General features: G+C 47.4%; 3 protein-coding genes across 5 annotated transcripts in view; 2 read left to right on the top strand and 1 right to left on the bottom strand.

The window, feature by feature from the left end:
- The first annotated feature begins 5680 nt into the window (after positions 1-5680).
- On the top strand, positions 5681-10041 carry LOC144175728 (uncharacterized). The gene is made up of 2 exons (XM_077704759.1): positions 5681-7045; positions 10033-10041. Exons 1-2 carry the CDS (start codon positions 5681-5683, stop codon positions 10039-10041), a joined length of 1374 nt encoding a protein of 457 aa, XP_077560885.1.
- Positions 10042-10241: 200 nt separating this feature from the next.
- Positions 10242-12826, top strand: LOC144175727 (uncharacterized). The gene is made up of 4 exons (XM_077704758.1): positions 10242-10282; positions 10429-10634; positions 11718-11877; positions 12678-12826. Exons 2-4 carry the CDS (start codon positions 10434-10436, stop codon positions 12824-12826), a joined length of 510 nt encoding a protein of 169 aa, XP_077560884.1. The 5' UTR covers positions 10242-10282; positions 10429-10433.
- A 9262-nt stretch (positions 12827-22088) lies between these two features.
- Positions 22089-24062, bottom strand: part of Msh6 (DNA mismatch repair protein Msh6) — a 102322-nt gene continuing 100348 nt past the window's right edge. For 2 of the 3 annotated variants that reach the window (XM_077705085.1, XM_077705086.1), the window contains exon 31: positions 22089-23161. In XM_077705085.1, the coding sequence (XP_077561211.1) occupies positions 23099-23161 (63 nt within the window). In that variant the 3' untranslated portion in view covers positions 22089-23098. The remainder of the gene's footprint in view (positions 23162-24062) is intronic. The other variant, XM_077705087.1, reaches the window with a different exon arrangement.

Below are 24062 nucleotides of genomic sequence, written 5' to 3'. Positions count from 1 at the left end.
TTAGGTACGAAAAAGAGACGCCGACCAGTCCAAACAAAACGTACTGACGTTTCGGCTTCCAGCACGGAAGCCTTGTTCACAATAAATGCATCACCAGAAGTGGGTCGTTTAAGTAGGCTTGAATAATCGCTGCAAAGAGCGTGCGTAGATCGGGTTTAGATTTCCGTTGTTACGATTGACTGTGTTAGATGTGGTCTGAATGATTAATGATTCCAGATGTAGCCGTGATGCTGTCACTTTTTCTGTTGCGACGATACTTGCATAATCGTCGCAACAATCGTCGCAACAGAAAAAGTGACAGCATCACGGCTACATCTGGAATCACTAATCATTCAGACCACATCTAACACAGTCAATCGTAACGACGGAAATCTAAACCCGATCTACGCACGCTCTTTGCAGCGATTATTCAAGCCCACTTAAACGACCCACTTCTGGTGATGCATTTGTTGTGAACAAGGCTTCCGTGCTGGAAGCCGAAACGTCAGTACGTTTTGTTTGGACTGGTCGGCGTCTCTTTTTCGTTCCTAGTGCAGTAGTGGTAAGACCATTTTTTCCTACTTTGGAGTTGGGACCATTAGTTCCGACACCATTTTTTCCACGGCCGCAGATTCAGGGGCTGCATGGTCACCTAGCTCAATTTCACTTTTATGTGTTCTTTTTGTTGTTGTACCGGCACATTGCCGTCAGAAGTTTGCAACAATCATCTTTAGTACACGTCACCTCAATACTGCGACAGGGTCATGCTTCACACTTTGTAGGTACAAAAAGATAGCGCAACATGTTTTCAAGCTTTGTTAGAGAGCAACTTTGGCTTCAATTTGTGAAATTTTGAAAAAAATCGGGGATGGCTTTTTATATTGGTTTTTAAAATACATAAAAAATCGTGACTCCCCTACAATGCAGTGCAATTTTCGCCAGCTGAACCATTTTTTTTTCATCATGAAATAAAATTGGCACGAAAAATTTGAACTCCCCAGCTGGTCTATACGCAGAGAAACAGGGCCGGACATTTTGGCAATTTTCGAATATGTGTCAAGTTTGTACTTTTTTATGGAAAATATTTTTACCTGAATAATCAAAGATTACCAGGTAAACTCATTTGAAGGTATGTAAAGTCTCCACACAAAAAGCACCCGCAGCGATAGCGGCTATAGTTTGTTTTAGAGCGGTAATGTTTCTTCGATTCCCGGCCGCGGTGGCCGCTTTTCTGATGGAGGCGAAAAGCAAAAACGCCCGTGTGTACGAGATTTCGGCGCACGTTAAAGATCCCCAGGTGGTCGAAATTAATCCGGAGCCCTCCACTACGGCGCGCCTCATCGCCTGCGTTGCGTCGGCGCGTTAAACCCCACAATCAATCAATCAATCAATCAGCGGTAATGTTTCGAATTTCGTGTGCGATTCGTCCAACGCGCCTGCGACCTGAGCCGGCTTTCGGGATGTTCTTAAGAAATCTTTATTCTGCAAACTCACTTTCGATTGTTTTTCCCTCTGCACCAGCAAAATTTGCAGCAAAATAGAGATGGCGACGACCGAACACGGCATTTCCATCTCTCGTGAAAGCCCTCCTCACCACGCCCCTCGGAAAATAAAAATAAAGACAGGGGAGGAACAAGGTTGTTAAATGGGAACTCGTTGGGACCTGGACGGGGAGAGACTTTTCGTCATTTTCGTGTTTCTATGGACGCGGAGAAAAGGAGAAAGATGCGGCGCTTGTGTAGCGACAGCACAAGCCGGGGTGCGTCAAGACGGCAGGTAGACGGGCGTGCATTGTTGACATATTGTGGTGGTAAAAACAGGTTCCAATGCAAGCGTCGGACGACTGGTGGGGCTGACGGGAATGTTTGAACGGTAGGGGAAGGTAGGACTGCCAGCGAGGAGAGCAGATTGACTGATCCCAAACAGAAAGTATGGTGGAATGCGCGCGGGTATGCTATTGCGGCGAACAGCACAGGAAAACATTGACCGGCGGATATCTCGGAAACGCGTGCCGGTTCTTTACGTGCAAGGAGCAGCGAGGCGTTCACCCTCGTATTCAAAAGAGGAAGGTCACACATCATGGAGAAGCCTTCAAATGGACCTACTCTCCCCCCCCCCCCCCCCCCTCCCGCCTTCTTCCTATTAAAGGTCGCACGACAAAGTGCTGCAGAAAGCGCCCGGTGTATATGGAGAATTGAATTGTGGCACATCTCGCAAACTCCACAATACCTTAATCGCTTTCTTAGAACTCTCCCAGCATTGCACAGGCACGGGCTGCAGCGTATGCGTAGGTACAGAGCTTGTTGGTCTATTGTACCTTTGGTTGGAGTTTAATTATATTTTTCAGCCCCGCCGAGACCGCGAGAGGAGAGGAAGGATCTATATAAGTTCCCGTGCAGTGACGTAGAAGATTCTTTGTTCAGACAGCCTTCCCCACTCCCCTTCAGAAAGAATAGAAATACGGCGGCGCCGGACTTGGGCGGCAGCGCGATTCGGCGGCGCACAGGTTACGGACGTGCACAGGGCTACTCGGGCGTCACTGCAACGGCATCTCTCCACGCATGGTCTCCGCGCACCATCTGTTTTCACCGGGTGTCCAGATCTTCGGCTGCTGCAGGCAAGGCAAGTGTACTTCGTTGGTTTACTTGCGTCATCGTAATACCAAACGTACTGTGCTTAAACCCGTTTCACTCGCATCGTACAGAGCAATGGGGCGCCGGCGCTGTAGCACCTGAGGTCCGCGTACGTACCGTCGGAAGCAAAACTCTCGATTTGATGCAAGCAAGTTGCCAGCGCATTGCGATTAAAAGTGCGGGCCTGCTTAACTGCGGCACTGATTAACTGTTCATTTGAACTGTATGCCCGTTTGTTTTTCTTGCTCAAGCCGCTTAAAAACAGACTTGCTCCCGAGTGGGGGTCCACGCACCTGTAAGCACGACGGTTCAAATCCTGAGAAGTTGAAGTTTCATTTTTTTTTTCTTTGCGAATTTGGACACGTTTTTGAGCATCACGGTTTTCTCAGGGGATTTTTCTGCCGCGTGTTATTTCTACAATTGTCAGGACAGGAGTTCTACTGGGTTGGGTTGGGTTAAAAGTAGATTGTGTTAATGCAGTTGGCCTGGGTAAGGTTCTGTTACGTCGGGTTAGGTCGTTTACGTTGGGTTAACTTAGGTTATACACATTAGGTAAGATTAAATTGTTGCGTTGAGTAACGTTAAGGTATTTCTAGGCTTCATTTTTCTCAGTACTAAAATGTGTCGGGAGAATAACAAAGCACTTGTTTTAAAGACAAGCGTTACGCGGTTTTATAAGCCAATGAAAGGCGAGTGCTGGCAAAAGTTTGGCTAGGAATTTCTCCCGGCTGCCGGCTGAATATATGCTCTTCGAACAATTAATGCACCGATCAACGGCAACGGCTAGCTGGCGTTCGTATTTTTAGCTTCCACGGCGCTACAGGATGCCAATAAAACGGGGTATTGATATTGGTAACCGGGGTGCCGGAACGCAATGTTTTCTTGTTTTTTTTTTTCCGGAACGAAAAAAAAAATAATGGTTCGTCGTGGCAGCCCGCAATAATAGAGAATTTATCGAGTTCCCTCTGCGATCTGGCAGCACTTCCGCAAAAGCTCTGCACGACTTGTAGCTGTTTTCATTCAGCGTGCTGCTGTGATAATTTGTTTCGCTGCAATCTGTGCACGATGCTGTAATCACGCCGAACTTCGTATTTTCCTTTTCTTTGTTGTTATGCCGTGTTTCTGAATTCATTCAAAGCACCCCCTTAAAACAATGCCTTAAGAGAATGGAGGTATGTTAATAAATAAATAAATAAATAAATAAATAAATAAATAAATAAATAAATAAATAAATAAATGAATAATGAATAATGAATAATGAATAAATAATGTGTCAATGAATAAATAAGCAAATAAATATTCGAAAATGGCGGCGGCTTAGCTAAGATGACCAGCGAGAGCTTGGCTTAGCCTGGTTAGGTCTTCGTTTCATTTGGTTAACCTTTGCATGATTTAGCTATAATTATACAATTCGTTCAAAGCCTTACGGTTGTGGTCCCACTTCTGGCGTTTTGGTCAGACTCCGATTACCGACAACGGCTCAAAGCCTCCAACTCCCGCCCAACGCTCAGAGAAGACTGCCGGCCTAGCTCTCATTCGTGGCCAAGCTTGCATGTACGCGGCCAGTAATGCGGTAAGGCGCGAACCAGCTGCGGATCGAGAGCGCATGCACCAAGCCGGCCATCGGCGGCGTATTGTGGTCGGCGGGGCGCGGCCCAGCGAGTCACGTGATGCGTTCTCGAGGGTACGGCGCAGCTGCAGTCAAATGAAGGTCAAATTTACCCTAATGACAAAAACATTTGACGAGATTAGCAAAGCAAAGACTGTCGTGACGTCCGCTTCAGTCAGCTGCGGGCGGCGATCTCGCGGGGACCTTAACATTGAATATCGAGGCATACATATAGTGTCCTAGAGAGTTCTAGAGTGGTGTAACGGACGGAGATAGTAGGGACACGACCCCTCGATTTGAAGCAATGGAGGGGCCGTGGTAGGGAAGCAGGCAGCGAGCCTGCCAAAGGAGAGATGGCGCCAGGAAAACAAAAGGCGAATTTATATGCCTGTAAAGCGGAGGCAATCTCCACCTCCCGCTGCATATGGAAGTCTGAATGAATGCTGATCTACCTGAACTTTCCACTCGAACCGAAAACCGAAACGATGTTTTTCGGTTCAGCTCCTGAACGAAATAATAAATTGTTACGCTGCCGTTCGGGCCAAAATTATTGTTTTCTTTTGTTTTTCGGTTCCAGTTTTTGTTCCGTTCTGACACCCTGTTGGTAACTAGTACGCTGATGTGTCATTTTGCTTATTCCCCTGCTAGCATGAGCTCTGGTTTGGCAAGGGCAGAAGCGGACATCATGGAAGGGACGAGCATGGCAAGCCGAAGTAAGTTTGCCCTTTGTGTGCTGGCATTGTCGAGTCATGTCAGTCTTGATTCGCAAGTTTAGTTTGTTCAAATTAGCGGTTTAACTTAGTGAAACCTTATTGGAAGTTGTCGCGACCCTTGCGTTTCTGAAGTTGGTGCGTGTATCAACATGGCTGGTCTGCCTAGAATGACAGCTTATCGCCGCGTTCGTAGAGCAGTCCAGAATGACTTGAATGAAATACTATCAGCTGGGAAAGAAAGCACTTGCTCCGTAGGTTCCCTTTTCAGTACAGGTGCCGAAGTAACTGCAGCAACAGAGACGTTTCCACTGCAATCTCATGTGCTTTGTTGCAGTTCTCTCACAACTTCGAGCGAAATTCTTGAGTTTGCCAATGGCGCTGAGGATGTTGATGTAGCTTCCAGCAGATGTTTTGACGAAGATGTGCTTTGTTGGCACAAAAATGGCGCCCAGCAGTGCATCGCCGGAGACGAAACATTGTTTCAAGGACAGGAGCCTAACACTGTGGCTTTCAGCCAAAATCTGGTCCAGTGCACCGCCAGAGACGAAACATTGCTTCAGGGGCAGGAATTTAACACTGCGGCTTTCAGGCAAAGTCTGCACCAGTGGAGTGTGGAGAGAGATGTTCCTCATGTTGCAGTCACACAACTTTTAGGAGTGCTGCGCTCGCACTCGTGCTTCTCTAGCCTTCCAAAAAGTGCTAGGACGCTTTTGTCAACACCGAGATCAGCAGATGCTGTTAAATGTATGGGATCAGGCCAGTATTGTCATTTTGGTCTCAGTGAGAGCATTGAGGCAGCACTGAGAAATGTGCCTGTCCCCGATCCAGTAATGCTGCACGTGAATGTAGATGGCTTGCCTCTCACTAAAAGCACGCGCGACCAATTCTGGCCAATTCTTTGCAGAGCAGCTAACTGCGAGGGCAGCAAGCCATTTCCAATTGGCATTTACTACGGACAGTGCAAGGCTTTGGATCACAATGCTTTCTTGCAGCAATTTGTCACAGACTTGAAAGTCGCCTTGCAGCAGGGTATCGTGATTGGAAACAAAGTGATCCGCGTAGAACTTGCCGCAATAATCTGTGATGCACCTGCTAAGTCCTATATTTTAGGCATCAAGGGTCACAGTGGATACTTCAGCTGCCCAAAGTGTACTACCGAAGGGGATTACAAGCATGAGCGCGTGTGCTTCCCTGAGATTGATGCTCCATTGCGAACAGATGCTAGCTTTCGGAATGCAGAGCAGGAAGAGCACCACAACACTGACACTATTCTCAGAGAGCTCCCCATTGACCTAATTCAGCAGGTACCGTTAGACTACATGCATCTTGCTTGTTTAGGTGTAGTTCGCAAGCTTCTGCTGCTATGGATAAAAGGGGCGAAACGCTACAGAATAGGGAAAAAATCAAGAGATGCTGTGTCAGCAGCAAGCACTGACATTCGGCGTTACGTGCCATCGGAAATGTCCCGAAAGCCGCGAAGTTTGTCTGATGTTGAGAGGTGGAAGGCTTCAGAGTTCCGCTTTCTTTTGCTTTATTCTGGTCCTGTCGTGCTTAAGGCGAGAATATCTAATCGTCTGGCAGACAATTTCATGGTCTTGCATGCTGCCATGAGCATGCTATGCAGCCCATCTTCTTTAACCCAGCTCTTGGAATATGCGCAGAAACTGTTAGTGCATTTTGTCAAAGTATTCACTGCCATATACGGCGAACATGCAGTTTCACTTAATGTTCACTGCCTGGTTCACGTAGCAGATGATGCCCGAGTCCATGGATCCGTGCATGGATACAGTGCCTTCCCTTTCGAAAACTACATGCCTAGGCTAAAGAAGTATGTCCGAAAACCAGAAAAGCCACTTGAACAGCTTTACAATCGGGTTATGGAGGAACGAGCCCTGTCTAAACACACTTTCCCTAGTGCGCACAGCATACCAGAAGCTGGAAAACTGGCAATCAGGCATGAGAATGGGCCTCTGCCATTTGGTTGTGTAGGCCCTCAGCACAAAAGTTGGAAGTTTTCTGCTGATGTAACAATCAAAGCAAACGAGAGAGATTGCACATGCATGCTGAAAGATAAAAGTATCGTCAAAGTTGTGAACTTCGCAGTCTGTGCTGTAAGCCAACAGCCAGTGCTTATTGGACAGAGGTATACGAGTTTGGAGGACCTTTACACGTACCCCTGCCATTCCTCGCTCATCAACATTTTTCTGGTGTCGAAGCTTTCGAACCTGCACTTTTGGCCTCTCTCAGAGGTTGCAGCTAAATGTGTACGGCTTCCCTTTGGTAAAAAATATGCTGTGTTCCCGATGCGGCACTTGCAATAAGCTTTGTATTACAATTTCGTTTTCAAATGTAATTTCTCTTATAAGTTTTATCTGCTAGCTGTTTGTGGGCACCATACTTTGCGCTGCTTTATTTTCTTTTTTTAGCTGAGACGTTTGCCATTGTGGCATTTCCCGAGGAAGAAAACAGCTTGGCTGTTGTGCATAAAACATGGCTGAACGAAAAAGAGGATCACACATTATGGTCAAGCACCAGAAATCCAGTGAAGCGGCGCCGAATGACAATGGAAGGGGCGGCACCATCGGCTGACTGGGCACAAGCCAGGTGCTTAGTGATGTGTTGGGCTGGTAAGCTGCATTTTGTATTTTTTGTGTTTCCGTTTTTAATGAAGTTATTTTCAGATGTCTACGAAAAGGCCCTGGAGAAGCTGCAACTCTTGCAGTATCGATCTGATATTAACAGTGAGGAGGAGCTCGGACGGGGAAAGCGAAGAAAACGGCGTGCCCTCCCATTTGACCTTGAAAGCGATGGCGGCACGGATAGTGCATGTGATGAGTTAGATTATGACCCTCCAACGCCACCGTCTCCACCTCCAATGGAGAAAGAAAAAGGTACAAAACAATTGTTTTTACTTTGCACAATAATGAGTAGTAACAGTGAACCTCCAAGAAAAGCTGTTCTTCAGGTAATGCTTTAGGTAAATGTGACTATGTCATCAGAAAAGTTTTATATGGGACGTACCTGTTGCTCTTGTAATTTATTGTCTTTAAAGGCATGGGAGGTTTACTTTATGAGGTAACTTTTCTGTTGGTCTTAGAGCTGCGCATCAAAATTTATTGTGGAGGCACCTGCCTAACGTGTTCCCTGCAGTAGAGTACGTTCAAGGGCAAAAGTATGATGGGCACGGCAGAGCTGAATGAAACGAATTACTGCTTCAGCCTACCATCACTGCTATGTGTTGAGATGCTTCGTTATTTTTGCACTACACTGTTATTAACTCTGGATATTACAATATGACTGCTTGAAAGCCCACTGCTGGTGGGCTTTCAAGCAGTCACTGAGCAGTTCTCTCCATCAACGGTACGCTCTGTAGTGAGTGGCATAAGTGTCTTCATGCGTCAAACCCAAAGGCAGAAAAAAGGAGGGAATCAAAACGGCATAATCAAATTTCTTCAAACTGAATACAGCCCAAATGCACCCGTAGCCCACATACTGAAACCAGGCATCTTGATGGGGGACGTTGCGCAATCTCCATCAGTTGGTTGCACCTCACCAACTTTTACCCTCGATTGCACTCTGCTTATGAACAGCATGAACAGCAAACAGCATGAAATGATTTTAGTTCCAGATGGATACGACCTAACGCCTGTCCATGTGCCGTCATCACAGAGAACTAAAGCACAAAAAAGGCGGCCGCCAGGTGTGTGGTGCATATTTCATTGCCGTGCCTAGGGGCTATTTTGGAATAACTAAAAGCTATATTGGTGAAGTAGAAGTAATGAAAAACGTACATTTACAGCCCGGCAGACAGCGAACATCCCCGACATGCACACCCCCCCTTCTGGTAAATACTCAATTCTTTGTTCTCATACCTGACAAGGAACTGTTCTGAATGAAATAACTTTTAACCAATGTTTCTGCCCAACTAGCCCACCGGTATGAAGCAGGCGTGACACGTCCTGCCACTCAGGCAAGCCCTCAGCCGTTCAGCCATGGTAAGTTCTAGTCGTCTCACTGCTGCAGACAGAACCCAAAATTGCCACCCTTGTTTCTGTCCAACTAGCCCACCGGTATGAAGCAGGCGTGACACGTCCTGCCACTCAGGCAAGCCCTCAGCAGTTCAGCCATGGTAAGTTCTAGTTGTCCCACTGCTGCGGACAGAACAGAAAATTGACACCCATGTTTCTGCCCAACTAGCCCACCGGTATGAAGCAGGCGTGACACGTCCTGCCACTCAGGCAAGCCCTCAGCAGTTCAGCCATGGTAAGTTCTAGTTGTCCCACTGCTGCGGACAGAACAGAAAATTGACACCCATGTTTCTGCCCAACTAGTCCACCGGTATGAAGCAGGCGTGACACGTCCTGCCACTGAGGGAAGCCCTTACCAGTTCGGCCATAGTAAGTTCTGGTTGTCCCACTGCTGCGGACAGAACAAGAAATTCTCACCGATGTTTCTGTCCACTAGCCCACCAGTACGAAGCAGGCGGGACGCGTCACACGGCACAGGCAAGCCCACACCGCATAAACCATGGTGAGTCCCAGTTCCAATTTTATAGCACTTATGTGAACAGTCATGTTTCCTTATTTGGTTTTAGGTGGATCTGCCAGCCCTGCCACTTCATTGGCTCGAACCCACCCAGAAGATGGTAGGCTTTCAGCAGTCCTAAACAATTGCTGTTGACTAATTTCTTTTTCAGCTCTTCCATGCTTGCTCTGAAGTCTGCTTTACTAAGCTTTGTTGTGATGGGCTGTAATGTTGGCGATGCCTGTGAATTGCTCTAAACCTCACCGAAATTGCTTGCAGCCTGGTTTGAAAGTAGCTCACAGGGCGCACTTGGCAGACCGACTGAATGGAGACAGCAGCAAGGTAATGCTAGATGAGATTATCTCGACTTAGGTGTGGCAACGGCTAAAACAAGTTAATATGTTAACTTTTTACTTCAGGTCAAGTCAGTCCAGTGCACTTGCCACTGCCAGATATGAGGTCACATGCTGGCCCACACCATACAGGCAAGTATCCTTCATCTGTTTACACTTAAGCATCTATTTACTAGATAGTCTTGGAGCGGTGCTGTGCCACTTATATGGGCTTTTTCAAGGTCATCTGAGGGTATTGTGTACTCCCTATCAAAGTTAGGCGAACTCCCACTGGCTGCTTGAGTAATAAAGAAAGACCTATTTTTTCCCACTTTTTTGCAACTGCTTTGTTTTCAATAGTGCTATCACAGTGCCTCACTTCTACGTCCCATTACTTCCATTTAACACATGTTGTCATTTCGATTTCCCTAATTTTTGAATCAGATCCGACTGCAGCTCAAGTGGGGCCACAGACAGACCCACAGCTTCTTGGTAAGGTGCCCATTTATGGGAGCTCTCCATCGTATTTTATTTTTCATCGTGTTTTTTAAGTCAAAAGAGTTTTTCTGGCTATGGTGGCATCTATAGGTTTCTTTAAAGGAAAGTTACAGATGTTGTAACACGAAATTTTGTTTCAGCCTTCATGGACCGTGTGCTGACTTCATTAACCACCATCAAACTGACGCAACAAGCGCATACTCAACTCCTGGCACAGCTTGTGAACAGTGCTGAAGCATCAAGTCCAGGCTTACAAGGGCTTCCCGATCTGCCGTTCGGAACACTGGCAGATCTGATGGATTGGGAAGCCCATCTCGGTGACGACAAGGAGGCAAGGCTTCAGATGGTAAAGATGCTATGCTCTCACTTGCAACTTTCTTTTGGCGAAAAAAACCAGGAGGGCAAGAAGCCTTTAAAGAAACTATGTTTTCGGTTCTGCACCGCACGTAAAAACTAGATTTTTAAGGGAGAAAACAAAGTATCGTAACAAACTTGACGTGTTTGTTCTTTTGCTCGACGACGTTGCACTGCAGCCTAACGAGTGGCAGTGATGTGCATGCTGTTAAGAGCTTACGGTAGGATACCACTCTTCCTTCATTAGAGCTAGGTAAGGCAAGTATTCACAAATTCCAGCCCGACGAAAACTTTCAAGGTATTTAAACAATTGGAAACAGGTCTTATAGCACTGCGACAGCTTTAAATATTGCCATAGCACCACATAGCTTTCTGAAATAGTGCGAGGCCACACTGACCACTCACTTTTTCAGCATTGAGCTGCAGTCTAGCATAAGCGGAATTCTAGCCTACTGATCACCTAACCAATAGAAATGCAATATTTAAAATATTTTGTCTGTATTCTGCTGCCTTTAAGAGCTTGTCTTAGTGGAAGCAGAATAAATTTCAGGCCCGTTTTTATTTCGTAGCTTTACTGAGTGCAGTATTTATTTTAATGCGTCTCGTCTACCTTTCGGTACCCACACATATTTTCAGCTGCATAGCAGTTTACAACGTAACATGCATATATAATGCATATTATATTATGCATTATATATGCATATTATAATGACCACTAATATTTAGAATGTTCTGTGACCACCATGATCTGCTTGTGCGTGGTGACTGCATCACTACCTCACGTGGCGCGGGCATAGGTTCTGCATTTGAAGTGCAGTACTACAACAGTTTTGCATTTTGCTATTAACATGTATAAAAGATAAGAACATGTGGCAAAATGACGTAATGACTGATGGGTGACTGAAAAATGTCCATGCTACTTTTTGCATGCGATGTTAGCTTCGCCTTTCAAAAGCTCAAAAACCCAAGCTCGGCAGATTTTATTGAAAATTTATCAAACCGCCCCAACGTTCTGCAGTGATGCATTAACCTATTTTGCTAATGTGAATGACTTTATTTCTTACTTTTCTGCTAGAAAAAACACATGATTGTGCAAGGCGGTGATACCGTTAAGCAACAGACTGCCCGCATTCTAAAGAGCCTGATGACGTGGCACGTCGCCAAACAATTCAGTTGGTTTGGTGCCAAGGGCAAGAAGAAGTACTCCGACCTAAACATCTGCAAACTGATGTGCAGTAAGTACAATCTCACATTTTAAAGCATTATCTTTCTCCTTTTCGTGTTTTAGTGCAAATTGGCAGTATGAAGCTGTGTAGCGGCAATGCACTGCCGCAGAGCAAGTCAGCAACACCTTGTGGGAGCTGCTAGGTGCTCTGAAGTCATTGAGTTACAACTTTGCCTTTTATTGGGATTGCATGCAATCGTTTCTTTACAGATAAAATGCGGGTTTACATTGATTGTTAAAGTTGTGCGTCAAACAGTAAGAAAGCATTCCTCCATAAAGGCATCACAATTTATGAACTTTGTAATAATTTTGTTTTCATGGGTTGTAAAATTATCATCCTATAGTTATTATCTGCTACTTTTGAACTTGTGCCAAAAAAAAGGTACGCAGACCTTATCTTCCTTTTTACAGGTCTGCAGGAGTGCACTGGGCATTGGCATGTATTTCATTAACCATGCGCTGTTTTCCCATAGTATTTGTACCACATCGATGCCTGTGTATGAGATGTTAAAGGCTCTCATCTGAACTAAGCTAACTGTAGCACTGCTCTGGGGATCGGTCTGCTGTGTGTGTATCCAAGTTAAAGCTAGAACATAATAGTTTTGCTACGCAAAGCAAAATTACCATGTACTTCTCATGCGCTTCTGTCACTTGCCTGAAACCTTGTCACCTCCCATCTGTGATGCAGCATTGTGATGTTCTGTGAAATAAATTTACAAAATCATAGGTGTGCACTAAGGTACCAACTTGGGTTGGTGACGTTTGTTTTTCATCTCACTGCAGTTGTAAAGTGGATTTTTTTATATGCAGGCAGCCTGACAGAGCAGAGGGGAAGCAAGGAGCAGGCAACTTTAAAAGACATCGAAAAAGCAGCGATGTCGTGGTTTCGGCACGCGACGGAGCGAGCAGCTGCAGAACAAAAGGGAACAAGGGCCAGCCCGGTCAATGAGCTCATCTAAATTCTACAAGCTTCTACATTTGAATAAAAATGTTCTTTATACGTGGTGTCACAGCTTTTGTCACGTCAAGCACTTCAAAGCATGAATAATTTAGCATATTATTTTAAAATGTGTTTCATAAAAGTATTTTATAAACATCCCAAGGAAGTCCCTTTTTTTTCTGCTTGGGATGTCGAGTAACCATACAAATGTCCCGAAACATGTCCCGAAGAGGACCTATAAGCACATTTTTGGAACATCCCAGGGAGCTCCTTTCTTTATTCGACATGGGAGATTTGACCTCCCAGTGAAGTCATATCTGGGACATCCCGGGGAGGTCTATTTTTGTATCACTTGGGATGTCTTTGGAACTTAATTGGGACATCCCTGGGAGATCCCAAACTCCCAAGCGGGACATCCCTCGCACTTACTAAGGATGTCTGTGTGTTGTCTGGGGTGGGTGGTGAAGCAGAGGAGTGGGCGGAATTTCCACCGCCGCCCACCGTGGGGTGAACCCTGATCAGGAGACATCTCCCAGCAAGTTTCAACAGTAGCCGCTCTGTATAGCACGTTTTAAATCCCTGTTAATCTCTGCCCGCACGAGAAATTTCAGGGCGGGCCAGCATGACATCATCTGATACTTGCCCCAAACTGCCGACGTCGGGGCTTCCGTGACGCAGCCAACGCGCTGGCTGTGGTTGGCGCACGCTGCTACACCGTGTGTTCACGTCATGGTTTTGGGCCTGACGTCATGCTGCCCAGGCGCGCGAGGATGGTTAAAACTCGGCCAGTCTGGGCGAGCGCGAGCATCCAGACCGGCAGAGAGAGAGAGAAGTGAACTTTATTGAAGTCTCCGGCGGAGGTAGCAGGGTGCCACGCAGGGCCCTCTTGCTACCTGACTATGTGGGGACAGTCATCAAGTCGTGTCTCGTCACTTACGTCGGGGAATCCAACGCTCTGGTGCGACAAGAATGGTGATGTCACGTGATACCTCCCGTCATGGCGGCCGCTTGGTGTTCGTTTTGTCGAAACCGAAACTGACACGAATTAACGACACCATAAACGATTGTTTACGCTGCGATCGACCGTTTAATGTGCCATTCTATGATTAGTGGGCTAATCGGCACCCATAGCAGCGAAAAAACGTATTTTGTGTCAGTACTCCTTTAACGTGCGGCGAAATGTCGAACAGGCGGGCGTTTTTGCTTTTCCTGACTGCTTCAAACAGAAATTTTTATTTGAAAAAAAAAAAAGAAAGGAAGAAAAAGCTGTACAGAAAAGTTTCGGGACTAACAAAAAAATAAGCGAAAACGTCAGTGTTGCTCCAGAGAAAAAATAGACAAAAAATAAAATAAACATTTTGTGAGTACCGTATTTTCCGTTGTATAAGTCGCGGTTTTTTTCTGACATTTTCGTTGGTGCGTCTTATCCACCGGTGCGACTTATGTATGGAATAAATCCGGTTCGCGGCGGCCACGCCTGGCCAGCGCACGTTGAGACACAGCTCTATGGTCTAAATGAATACGAAGCCCACCGCTACGGCGTTTCTCATAGCCCATATGTTGCTTCAGGACGTTAAACCAGAGAATTTGCAACTTTTCTAGTCAAAAACAATCATAATGGCCTGCAACAACTGCGCGTCACTTTCTGCCATGCGCAGTAACTACATTGCAGAATAAATTCAAAGTAACATCAAACTGGGTTGCAAAAACAACATGCAGCTTGTAAATTATTACAAAGTTACTCTGAAGGAGGTAAACGTGCTGCTAATTTTTAAAATGACAGCTTGCTGATAAGTTTCGAATTTCGGGCTGCTTCCGTTCGCGTCACTTCTGTTCGCCATGACACCTTTATTTCATGAATTTCATGACACTGCAAAGCAGTTCCTCGAAACAAAGGGTGGCAACACAGAAAGCACTGGTTTTCTGCGCTCCCCCCTTGTTTGTAGCACAATTCAGTTTCTATACATTTGCATTTTCTGGGGCTTGCGTAAACAGGAGTATAGGTTCTGGGACCTCTTTATCGCACTGGCAAGTGCTGAAATGTGACGACAAAACGTTGTCCTACTGATGTACATTGGACTAATGGACATTGGATGACATTAGTGCTACTAATGCCATCCAAAGTCGCGTGTAAAATCGTCGAAATGTCTAAAAATGCGGCGTTTCCTCGGTGCCGTCCCAGGCAGCACAGGACCGTTCGGCCTAACTCAAGCCGATGTACTTTGGCGTGTGATTTTCCATCCGGCCTTTCTCCGGCAGACGGGTACAGCCCGTGTCCAGATGTGGGCCTTTTGGCCGTACTCCCAAGGCTATCCAATGGCCAGTCTCCGTCGGCCGGTCGACCGGCTTACATTCATAGGCCAATTCCCGCCGTAGGGCTCCACCCATTCCAAAGCCACCCGTGTGCTGCCGAAGTACGGCCACCGGAGGACAGCTGAGATGCAGTCGTCAGACTGCAGCCGAAATAAAGCTGCCGGAAGTTCGGCCATGCCACGGGCATTGGAGTTCAGCCGCAGTACGTTAACTGTATTGAGGCCAGTGGACGACCACTGCATGCAGTGCAAGCAGATGACTCAGTTGCACTGTCAACAGCACAAACCCGCCATTTTGGAAGAGCTTGTTGTTGGGTGAGTTGGCTCATCTTGGTGAATAAACACGGACTTAGCGCGAGAAAACAACACATGCAGAAAGGACGGGACAAGCGCAAACTCTCAACTAACCTTTATTGGACAGAGCATACACATATAAGTACTATTGTCTTCTGGTCGCTCATGCGTCCTTTCTACAACCATATCAATCTGTATCCCAAGTGTAGCTGAGCTCCGCATCACACACCGCAACTAATTTAAAATCCACGCTTCGTCATTGACAAGGCTCTGTTGTTATCGTGAATATAAGCTAACACCCTTTTTAAATAGGCAGTCATAAAATCAGAAAAAACAGTGCAGGGGCGGTATTCTCGTAACTGTCCCTTTTTAAAACGTCCCTTTTGCGCCCCTTCCTCGTGACGTACTTCCGGTTAAGCAGTGTGCGTTGGCAGTAGGTTTGCTGCACTTGCGTTACGTCACTTCCGGTTGTTTGCTTTCAGGGCTTGCCAAAAGGGACACATTTGAAAGGGACGCAAAAGGGACAAAACTCGAGAATACCGCCCCAGGGCACGAAGTTGGGCCTGCAAACACTACAAATGCACAAGCTTAGCCTCTGATGTATTTAGTACGAAAAACGTAATGCAACATTGTTTTTTGCCGCATTATTAGGCAGTGTTAGCATATCGGTACCGTGTTTGCGTTACCGTTTACCGCGCGAGTGCACAGCGTGAGAGTTACCGCGAACGGTCTCTTACAGGCACAGGCTTCACCGTCGCCAGCGGCTTCCGGTAACACGGTAAACGGTAACGCAAATACCGTAACGATATGCTAAAACTGCCTACTACCAGAATAGCCGGTAACTTGCGTTTTTGCACCTCTTACTTTTTCTTTGGTGGGGAGTCCCTTATATGGCGCCAATTGAGCTCCTGCGTGGTGGACGCTTGCTCGACGCCCTTGTAGGCCAGTTAATTTTGGCAAACCAGGGCCATCTCGAGTCGAACAACTATGCCGCGTCGATGTCTCCAATGCTCTCCATTTCTCGAGGGGGTTAATACCGTCGATCTGATGCGTCGACAAGGCCGGCAGGCGAGGCGTCGTTGTGCTGCGACTGGCGAGGCTTAGCTGACCCGTCGGTGCGGCAGTCTTCTTTTGGCAATAAAACGGTATTCCGATGGCCTAAAGGTTAACTGGTAATCCCCAGTGAGTCCATGCAACTTGCCGGTTCACCTAGTACCACTCATTACAGCTTGACAAAGTTCGTTCATTTAAAGCATAGAAACACCGATGAAAAACGCGTCTGCATCGCTCGGCTCCCTAACGGCATTTTCAAAACGCGTTTCCAGAAATGCATGGGTTCTTGAGCCCAGACGCGTGCCATTGTTCGGCTGTACACCGCTTACCGAAGTAACGACGGATAACCTGAGACTTTACGTCGGCTGATCTCCAGCTGAGCACCAGTTGCCAAGTTTTCTGCGGCCGTTCGCTTGCCGCAATCCGACCGAAGGCCGCTAATCGAACGAAAAACGTACATTCTATGGCCATACTTAGGCCGGTCTCCTTTATTACACCGGTTGCCCGAAGAAAATGAATATTCTGCTGCCGGACGCTCGGAGAGAGACCGGACCGTGAGAGAGCGAATGCACGGCAGCTGCACTCAGGCTGGTTTCCTTCCGAACACCAACTGTCACACGAATACAAATATTCTGTGGCAGGTTGCTTGCCGCGCTTCGGCTGAACACCGTTTCCGGAAGGAAAAACATGCCTTACAGCCATTCTTCTTCTGAACGTCGGCAACCGAAAGTAAACTGGATATCTGGCAGCCGGGTACCTGCCGCTGTCTGAACGCGGGCGGCCGGAAAAATACCGAAGTGCTGGTAGCCAAATGTTGGCTGTTTAACGGTTGACAGTGGCTGCCAGAACCTGGATGCTGCATGCTGGCCGGACATGCCAGAAAGCGGTCATAGACAGGCCGTTCGTGGGACAGACTTTCTTTGCTGCCTGGGGTAGTGAGTCTTCTCGCTACCATTCGAGCGCCTGCCACATGACACCAGTGGAAATTTAAAAATCGCATGGGGGGGGGGGGGGGGATAGTAAATGCTTTTACTACTCAGTAGAGTGTGCCAATTCCTAGACCATAGTTGGAAAGCACCAAATTCAAATGGGAAAACTTCAAAATGTCAACTTCAAAGCATCGATTGGTATTGCTCAGCGCCGACGAAGACGAGACGTTTTCTTTGAGCCCTTGGAGGAAGAAGAGGATGGTGTCTGATTCCAGTTTTCCTTGCTCTCTTCTGTAAATACCAAGAATACCGTATTTACTCCTGTAATGAACCCTCCCCCCACTTTTCTTCTTGGATATTTACTTTTTTGCCACTTTGAATAAAAAATGTTCTTACCTCTGCATGGTTGATGCCGTAGACGATCACAGTAACTTGATATCATGCTACAGTATGCACAGAAAACCTAAAAACGCATTCCAACAAAAAGAAATGTCAACAGTAGCCGGAGACGTGAGCGCAAATGCCACAGCTTACAATTTAAGAATTTGTGCACTTGTGGAGCGTCAACTGCTCAATGCAAAACAAACCACCTTGCGTCATAAAAACGATGCTGCGTGCAAACAAAGCACAAAATGTACTCCGCATTGCTTCCCTGCACTTTGCTGTCCCGGCTGGTTCCGGCGGCAAGCGAACAAAGCACTAAACGTACTTCTCTGCTCTTGCTGTTCTGCGACCTTGCCATTATGCTCCGTGGTTTTGCTGTTCAGGTGTGTTCTGAACTTTTTTTTTATGCTTCTAGTGCACACCGTACCATGGTCCAGTACGTGAGCTACACATCCGATTTTAAATGGAAGGTGCTGGAGCATGTGTTTGGCCACATGGGAACTGCGTGGCTGGGCGGCACCTCAGTGTTGACCCAGTGCGTGTACGCTACAGGTGAAAATGAGATTTTTCAGCGGTGAACAGGGATTGCCGTGTGTTTCGTGGGCTCAAAGAAGCGAAGTTTCCCAGTGCGGGAAAAAAAATTTTGGAGTGCATTGACGGCACGGAAGACGGTGCACTGTGGGCTGACAACAATCATGCAGCCGCAAGTGACTTCAGTAAGGAGGACAGCTCCATGGTGAGTAGGGAGCCACTAGCATGTTGGGAATAAAAAAGAAATTAGATTACACAATTAAACTGGGAAACAGCGCTTTAAACGAGGACAGCGAAGAAGGAGACACAGACACTAGCGCTGTGTCTGTGTCTCCTTCTTCGCTGTCCTCGTTTAAAGCGCTGTTTCCCAGTTTAAATATGAACCAACTGGCCCAAACCCAAACTTTAATTACACAATTACCTATCTGTTTTTACCAAGCTAGCAAGGCTTAGACAGCACTTCTCTTAGCATCTTTATGATATGAAATTTCAATTGTTGCAATCTTTTTCTCGCATAATGAACCCTCCCCCCAAATTCATGGCGAATTTTCTGGAAAGAAAGTGGGTTCATTACGCAGGCAACTGCGGTACATTACGTTCCCTCTTTTCACCCTCCTGTGGCCCAGCTGCACCAATTGTTACGCAATCGAGCAGCGGGTGCCCCGACTTTGTGACGACGACAATGCAGCCAGGCACGCCCGCCAATGGCCGCTCCTCCCATCGCCACCCCCAGCCCCGGCACGTTCTGTGGCACTGACAGCATAGACGATGACGACTGGCCAAACATGCACGACATGCTGCTGTCAGCCTCCACAACAGGTGGGAACAGACGATCAGGTTAGCCACTGCTTAAAAGACCCCACACTGGTATAGCATAAGACAAACGAGGAGACAAGTCGGGACATGCTCAAAGATGAGGCACGGGTACACTATCGAGTTGAAAGGTCTGGGCAGGAAGGTGTTCAAGGCTGTTCAGGGCACTGTGGGAAAAAGCTGCCTGCACCCTCGTGCCTGCAATGCTTGACTTCAGGAAATGTTTCTGTGACAGTCTGTTAGGGTGCAGTGGGCAACACGTTTGTGAAATGACTTCCGCACCAGCCACGGAATAAGCTGCCGACCAGTGGTACCAGTAGGGTTCACAGATGAGAATGTCTCCCCCGACTCACGTGCGCCCCAAATAAAGGCATTTATTCCTGTGTTTGCGTCTTCTTCTGCATAAGCTTGGCTCTGTGTGGGCCGCCGCCCTTTGCCATAGTCTCTGCCCACGAACGCCTGCTTTCCCATGCAAGGTAAGTGTGATGGAACATACTCGCGAAGGGGACTGACGCCGTATTCTACGCGAGAAAGACGAAGTGCAAGGCCAAGCGCCTGCTGAGGAGTTGGAAGAAGAAGAGGTGAAGGAGGCACGGGCGCAGAGAGCGAGACCCCAGCCAGGGAACGAGGCGGACGGAACGGGGCACGGCTCTGTGCGACCTCACGGCAAGACGTCTGGTCTACGTGCCACAGTGAGGCAAGGCCGTCGCCAGTCTCCGCTACGGTTCCGGGCGTCGCCGCCAAGGCCCGGGACATCGTCGCCAGCACGGGCCACCGTCGACCGGGCTCCGGCGTTCCGAACGGCGCGTGACCGGGCTCGAGGCGGTCGCAAGGCCGTCAGCGAACCCGGCGGAAAGTCCTCTGGCTTCGGAACCTGGGTAGCCAACCTCAACGACGTGGACACCGCTACGAGGGTGACGTCGGCACCCGCGTCCCATACAACCGACCGTGAGCGTTTCCTGCCCTCGGGACGTTTACGCGGGGACGGTGCGCGGACTTTGTAGTTGCGGGCGCTGGAGCGGGCCGCGTGGGCTGTTTCATTATCTGAGTTTCTCCATAACGCTTTGTGAATTCCCTTTTGTCATTGCTTAAACCATCTGTGCTGTCCAGTCTGTAAATATAATGCCATTTTCCTCGTCCGCACCAAGAGCGTTCCCTCCGTTTCGTGTGATCCGGCCCATTTCATTACAGTAAGGCTTGTGTAATGCCCTACACGTAGTGGCATTTGGCAGCAGCTGTCAGTGTCTCTCTGAAACAGCGAAGCAACAAATAAACCCTGGCGAACTCCTTTCTCCCCCTCACCAACAACGGCTTCATCTCAGGGGTGAAATTTCTTCACTGAAATAAACCCGTCGCGCACATGCATACACATTGGCGAGCACAGTGTTGATCGATGGCCAGCAGTGCTGGGCACACGCACATCTCTGATTCTCGGCGCGGCCTCAACGACGACACCACTGCTGCAGATGAGCTCCCCGCACAGGCTCAAGTGGGGCTCGCTGCTCAAGCGTCAACAGACGCGAGAGTATTGCATGCCAGTCAGCTTAACTTAAACCACAGATCCGGTCTATGAGAAAACTGCCGGCACTAAGAAAATTCTGGCAGCAGCCCGTCATTGTACTACAGTAAAACCCCGTTACAAGAGACCTTGGTTACAAGAGACACGTTTCCTGGATCCCTTGAGTGTCTTTTGTACCGAGGTTTTACTGTACTTGGGCAAGGGCTGCTAAGTGCACGCAGGTGCTACCGTAATTACCCGATTGTAACGCGCCCCCGATTCTAACGCGCACCCGATTTTCCTGGCAAAAAAACCGAAAAAACTTGCACTTCCGATTGTAACGCGCGCGGAACTTCTTCAGCAAGAAAAACGAATGCGAGAGAAACGGGCGATTTATTGCTCGAAGTAATCTCACTCATCTCACTCCTCGTCGCTCTCCGCTGACCACAACATTTCGTCCTTGGTGCCGTCAAGCGCGTTCGCGATGCCACACTTCATAACGAACGTTCAACTATGATCGTTTGGATCGTGTCACAGGCCTCGCACGCCCATCCTGCGAACTTCTCTGGATGCGCACGCTTCAGCCGACCACGAGTTTTAAACGCGTGAGAGCCGCTGCTGCCATTGCTTTTACCAAGCGCGCAAGTGGAACGATTTGACGATTGTGTGAACGCGGATAGAAAACCAGAGGTGCCTATGCTTCCTGCGTTCGAAAAATTGTTGCTAAAGGCTTTGGCGCCATCTTGAGATGCGATGGCGATGGGTGGGACGAAATTTCCGCTCTTTCGGCAGTTTCGGTTTCGTATCCGATTCTAACGCGCATGCGATTTTTCGACCTATTTTTCCGGAAAAAAGGTGCGCGTTAGAATCGGGTAATTACGGTAATAGCGGAAACAGATAGAAAGTTTTTTTTTCTCGGATATTATTCCCTGTGCACAGGGCGCTACGCAAATATCTTTCGTTCAAATCAACAGCGTTGGCCGTACACACCTGAGCCATCCTATTAAACACCCCAACCAGTCTCTAGGAAGGCCTGGGAGAAAAAGGGGATGGTGAATCGTCACTTTTAACCTGCTCTCCCTAATATCTGACCCTAGTGCCTTTGGAACTGCACTACTGTATTAAGAAAAAGAAGTACCTTGAATTTTGTTAGTATTTTATTGTTGTCACTGTAAACTAGGAAGTATTTTTTTCTCACTTCGCTGATAGCTCGACTCATCGAACCAGTTCACGAACCAGTTCAAAGCTCTCAAACTCGTTTGATACATGGTTTAGTCAAGCTGGAACTGAACTGGAACAAAATGAATTCACCCAAACTTGAACCGTCACCGAACCGGTATTTTTTTCAGTTCGGCTTCCTGAATGCAAGTTTTTGTTCCGACCCAAGTGGTCGTCACTGTCACCACTGGCTCAGCGCTGCAGCAGAATACAGCGCAAGCCATGCAGACATCAGCTGCCACCACCACCACATTTTGCACTTTGCTCATGGTGAATGCTTTATTGGAACAAAATTTGGAACTGGATCCAAAAGTACAACTCGATGCAACAAGGACAAGAACACAAAAACTTGATGCAACAAGAACACGAGCACAAAAAAAAAAAAAAAAAAAGAGAGAGAAGTTTCGACAGCTTGTGGGTGTTTGGTTTTGAGAACAACTTTCCTGGAAGTTTCGCGCTGACTAATGCCCGCAGAAGTATGTGTCATTTGATACCACTATGACTGGGACAGCCTCTATATAATTCCCTCACTTACTCATTACGGGGTTAGGAGTAGGGGGGAGCCCAAATAAAAGAAATTATAACAAGCTAATTGCATTACAAGAAAGGACTCTGTACATACTAGGTTTCCATTATTAAGGCTGCTATGCAAATCTAGGAACTGTTCACTGCTGGGGACATTCACATTCAGTGCTTCGAGCTGATAAAGTCTGCATAGTGAAAATTTAAAGTGCAACAAATTTAGACAAAACACGAATGACACAAGGACAAGCGCTTGGACAAGAGCGCTTGTCCTTGTGTCATTCGTCTTTTGTCTAAATTTGTTGCGCTTTAAATTTTCACTATGGAGTACCAACTAGCTCGAACCCTCACGTTAAGATAAAGTCTGCAGCATACAGGTTCTGCACACCAGGCACAGAGAGCAGATTAATCACCTGACAACAGATCATATTCAGACATATAAAGCCAAAGAAAAGAATGAAATATGTTAAGCAATCTTAAGGCTCAGCGAACATACTAGAGGAGAAAACTGAATTCGGCAGCTGTGAACAAATGTTATAGAACAGGTGGAAGTAATGATAATGGAAAAGAAATGCCTGCAATTATGGTGTGCTTGAACTGACATACACTACTGTGGCATTGTGACCCAATGGGTGCAATGTGTGTGTGTCTTTGCGTTGTAATGCTCAAAGAGCTCTGTTGCTGACCCTGAGAACGTGGGGACTGTCTGCCACTCCCCCTGGCTCTGGTGGAAGGACTCAGTGGGCTGGCTGGATGCGCCTCTCGAGGCTCGTGGCCTTGGCAAAGGCTCGCCGGATGATCTGCACGCAAGAGGAGGCTCACACTGCACCGGGCTGCCACACACATGCACGCACACTGGCACTACGAGGCCACTGCCGTCCAGAAGAGGGCGGGGTATCCACAGGCCTCCCCATCCAGTGTTTTACCAGGGATTATTTATAGCTTTTTCAACACAGTGCAAAAGTTGTTGGCTGCACGATGCCTAGGAACATTAGTGCGCAATACTCAAAGAGGTACTAACGAGTTTGCGAATGACTGTAACTGCGCACAAAAAACTGGACCAGGGAAGAGAACACACACAACGCAGTTTTCAACTAAATTTATTATCAGAAAAGAAAACACACATATACAGGCTATGCCACATGATTTCTCGCGGCACACATGCGCACGGGGTTTCCGAATACACGTTACACGTGACGTTACTAGCAGGTTAATCTCTTACCGGCGATGGGTGACTCACACAGTCATCTTGGTGAGAAGTAATGTGGAAGGCTTTTGTCAACTCTCTTGGCACCTGTTTCTTGTGGGAATATAAAATACAGTCTACGCCCGTTACAACGGACCCTCTGAATCCGGAAGAAAACGTCCGCTGTAGCCGAAGTATGCAGTATCCGACGGGGGGGGGGGGCTATGATCCTTACAGTGGGTACTTTGACCGATATTGCATGCATAGTACATATACTTTGCTCTTTCTACACGCCTGCAGCACATCTCCACAGTGTTCGCGCGAGGGCAAAGAATCGCGTAAACACCGTTTCCAAAACTTAGCACCGGCAGTTCGTAAAGGCCTAGCGCATGTGGTCAAGCGTGTAAAGACGCAAGATCAGCTGAGCAAATAACGCAAGAATATAACTAGGCGCAATTATAAACCAGCTATAAAACATCAGTCGTGCCCATCAGCATTAGCTAGGCTCTTTTAAA

The sequence above is a fragment of the Haemaphysalis longicornis genome, unplaced genomic scaffold (assembly GCF_048455015.1).
Source record: "Haemaphysalis longicornis isolate Haplotype H1 unplaced genomic scaffold, Haemaphysalis longicornis Haplotype H1 scaffold_3, whole genome shotgun sequence".
Classification (NCBI taxonomy): Eukaryota; Metazoa; Arthropoda; class Arachnida; order Ixodida; family Ixodidae; genus Haemaphysalis; species Haemaphysalis longicornis.
Note: the sequence above shows the minus strand (reverse complement) of the source record. Positions and strands in the feature narration are given on the sequence as shown.

What these genes read in the sequence shown, in the direction of transcription:
- LOC144175728 (XM_077704759.1), top strand. Translation starts at nt 5,681, where the DNA reads ATGGGATCAGGCCAGTATTGTCATTTTGGTCTCAGTGAGAGCATTGAG.
- LOC144175727 (XM_077704758.1), top strand. Translation starts at nt 10,434, where the DNA reads ATGGACCGTGTGCTGACTTCATTAACCACCATCAAACTGACGCAACAA. An exon ending in AGGAGGCAAGGCTTCAGATG is followed by an intron (nt 10,635 to 11,717) that starts GTAAAGATGCTA and finishes CTTTTCTGCTAG; the next exon opens with AAAAAACACATGATTGTGCA. An exon ending in CATCTGCAAACTGATGTGCA is followed by an intron (nt 11,878 to 12,677) that starts GTAAGTACAATC and finishes TTTTATATGCAG; the next exon opens with GCAGCCTGACAGAGCAGAGG.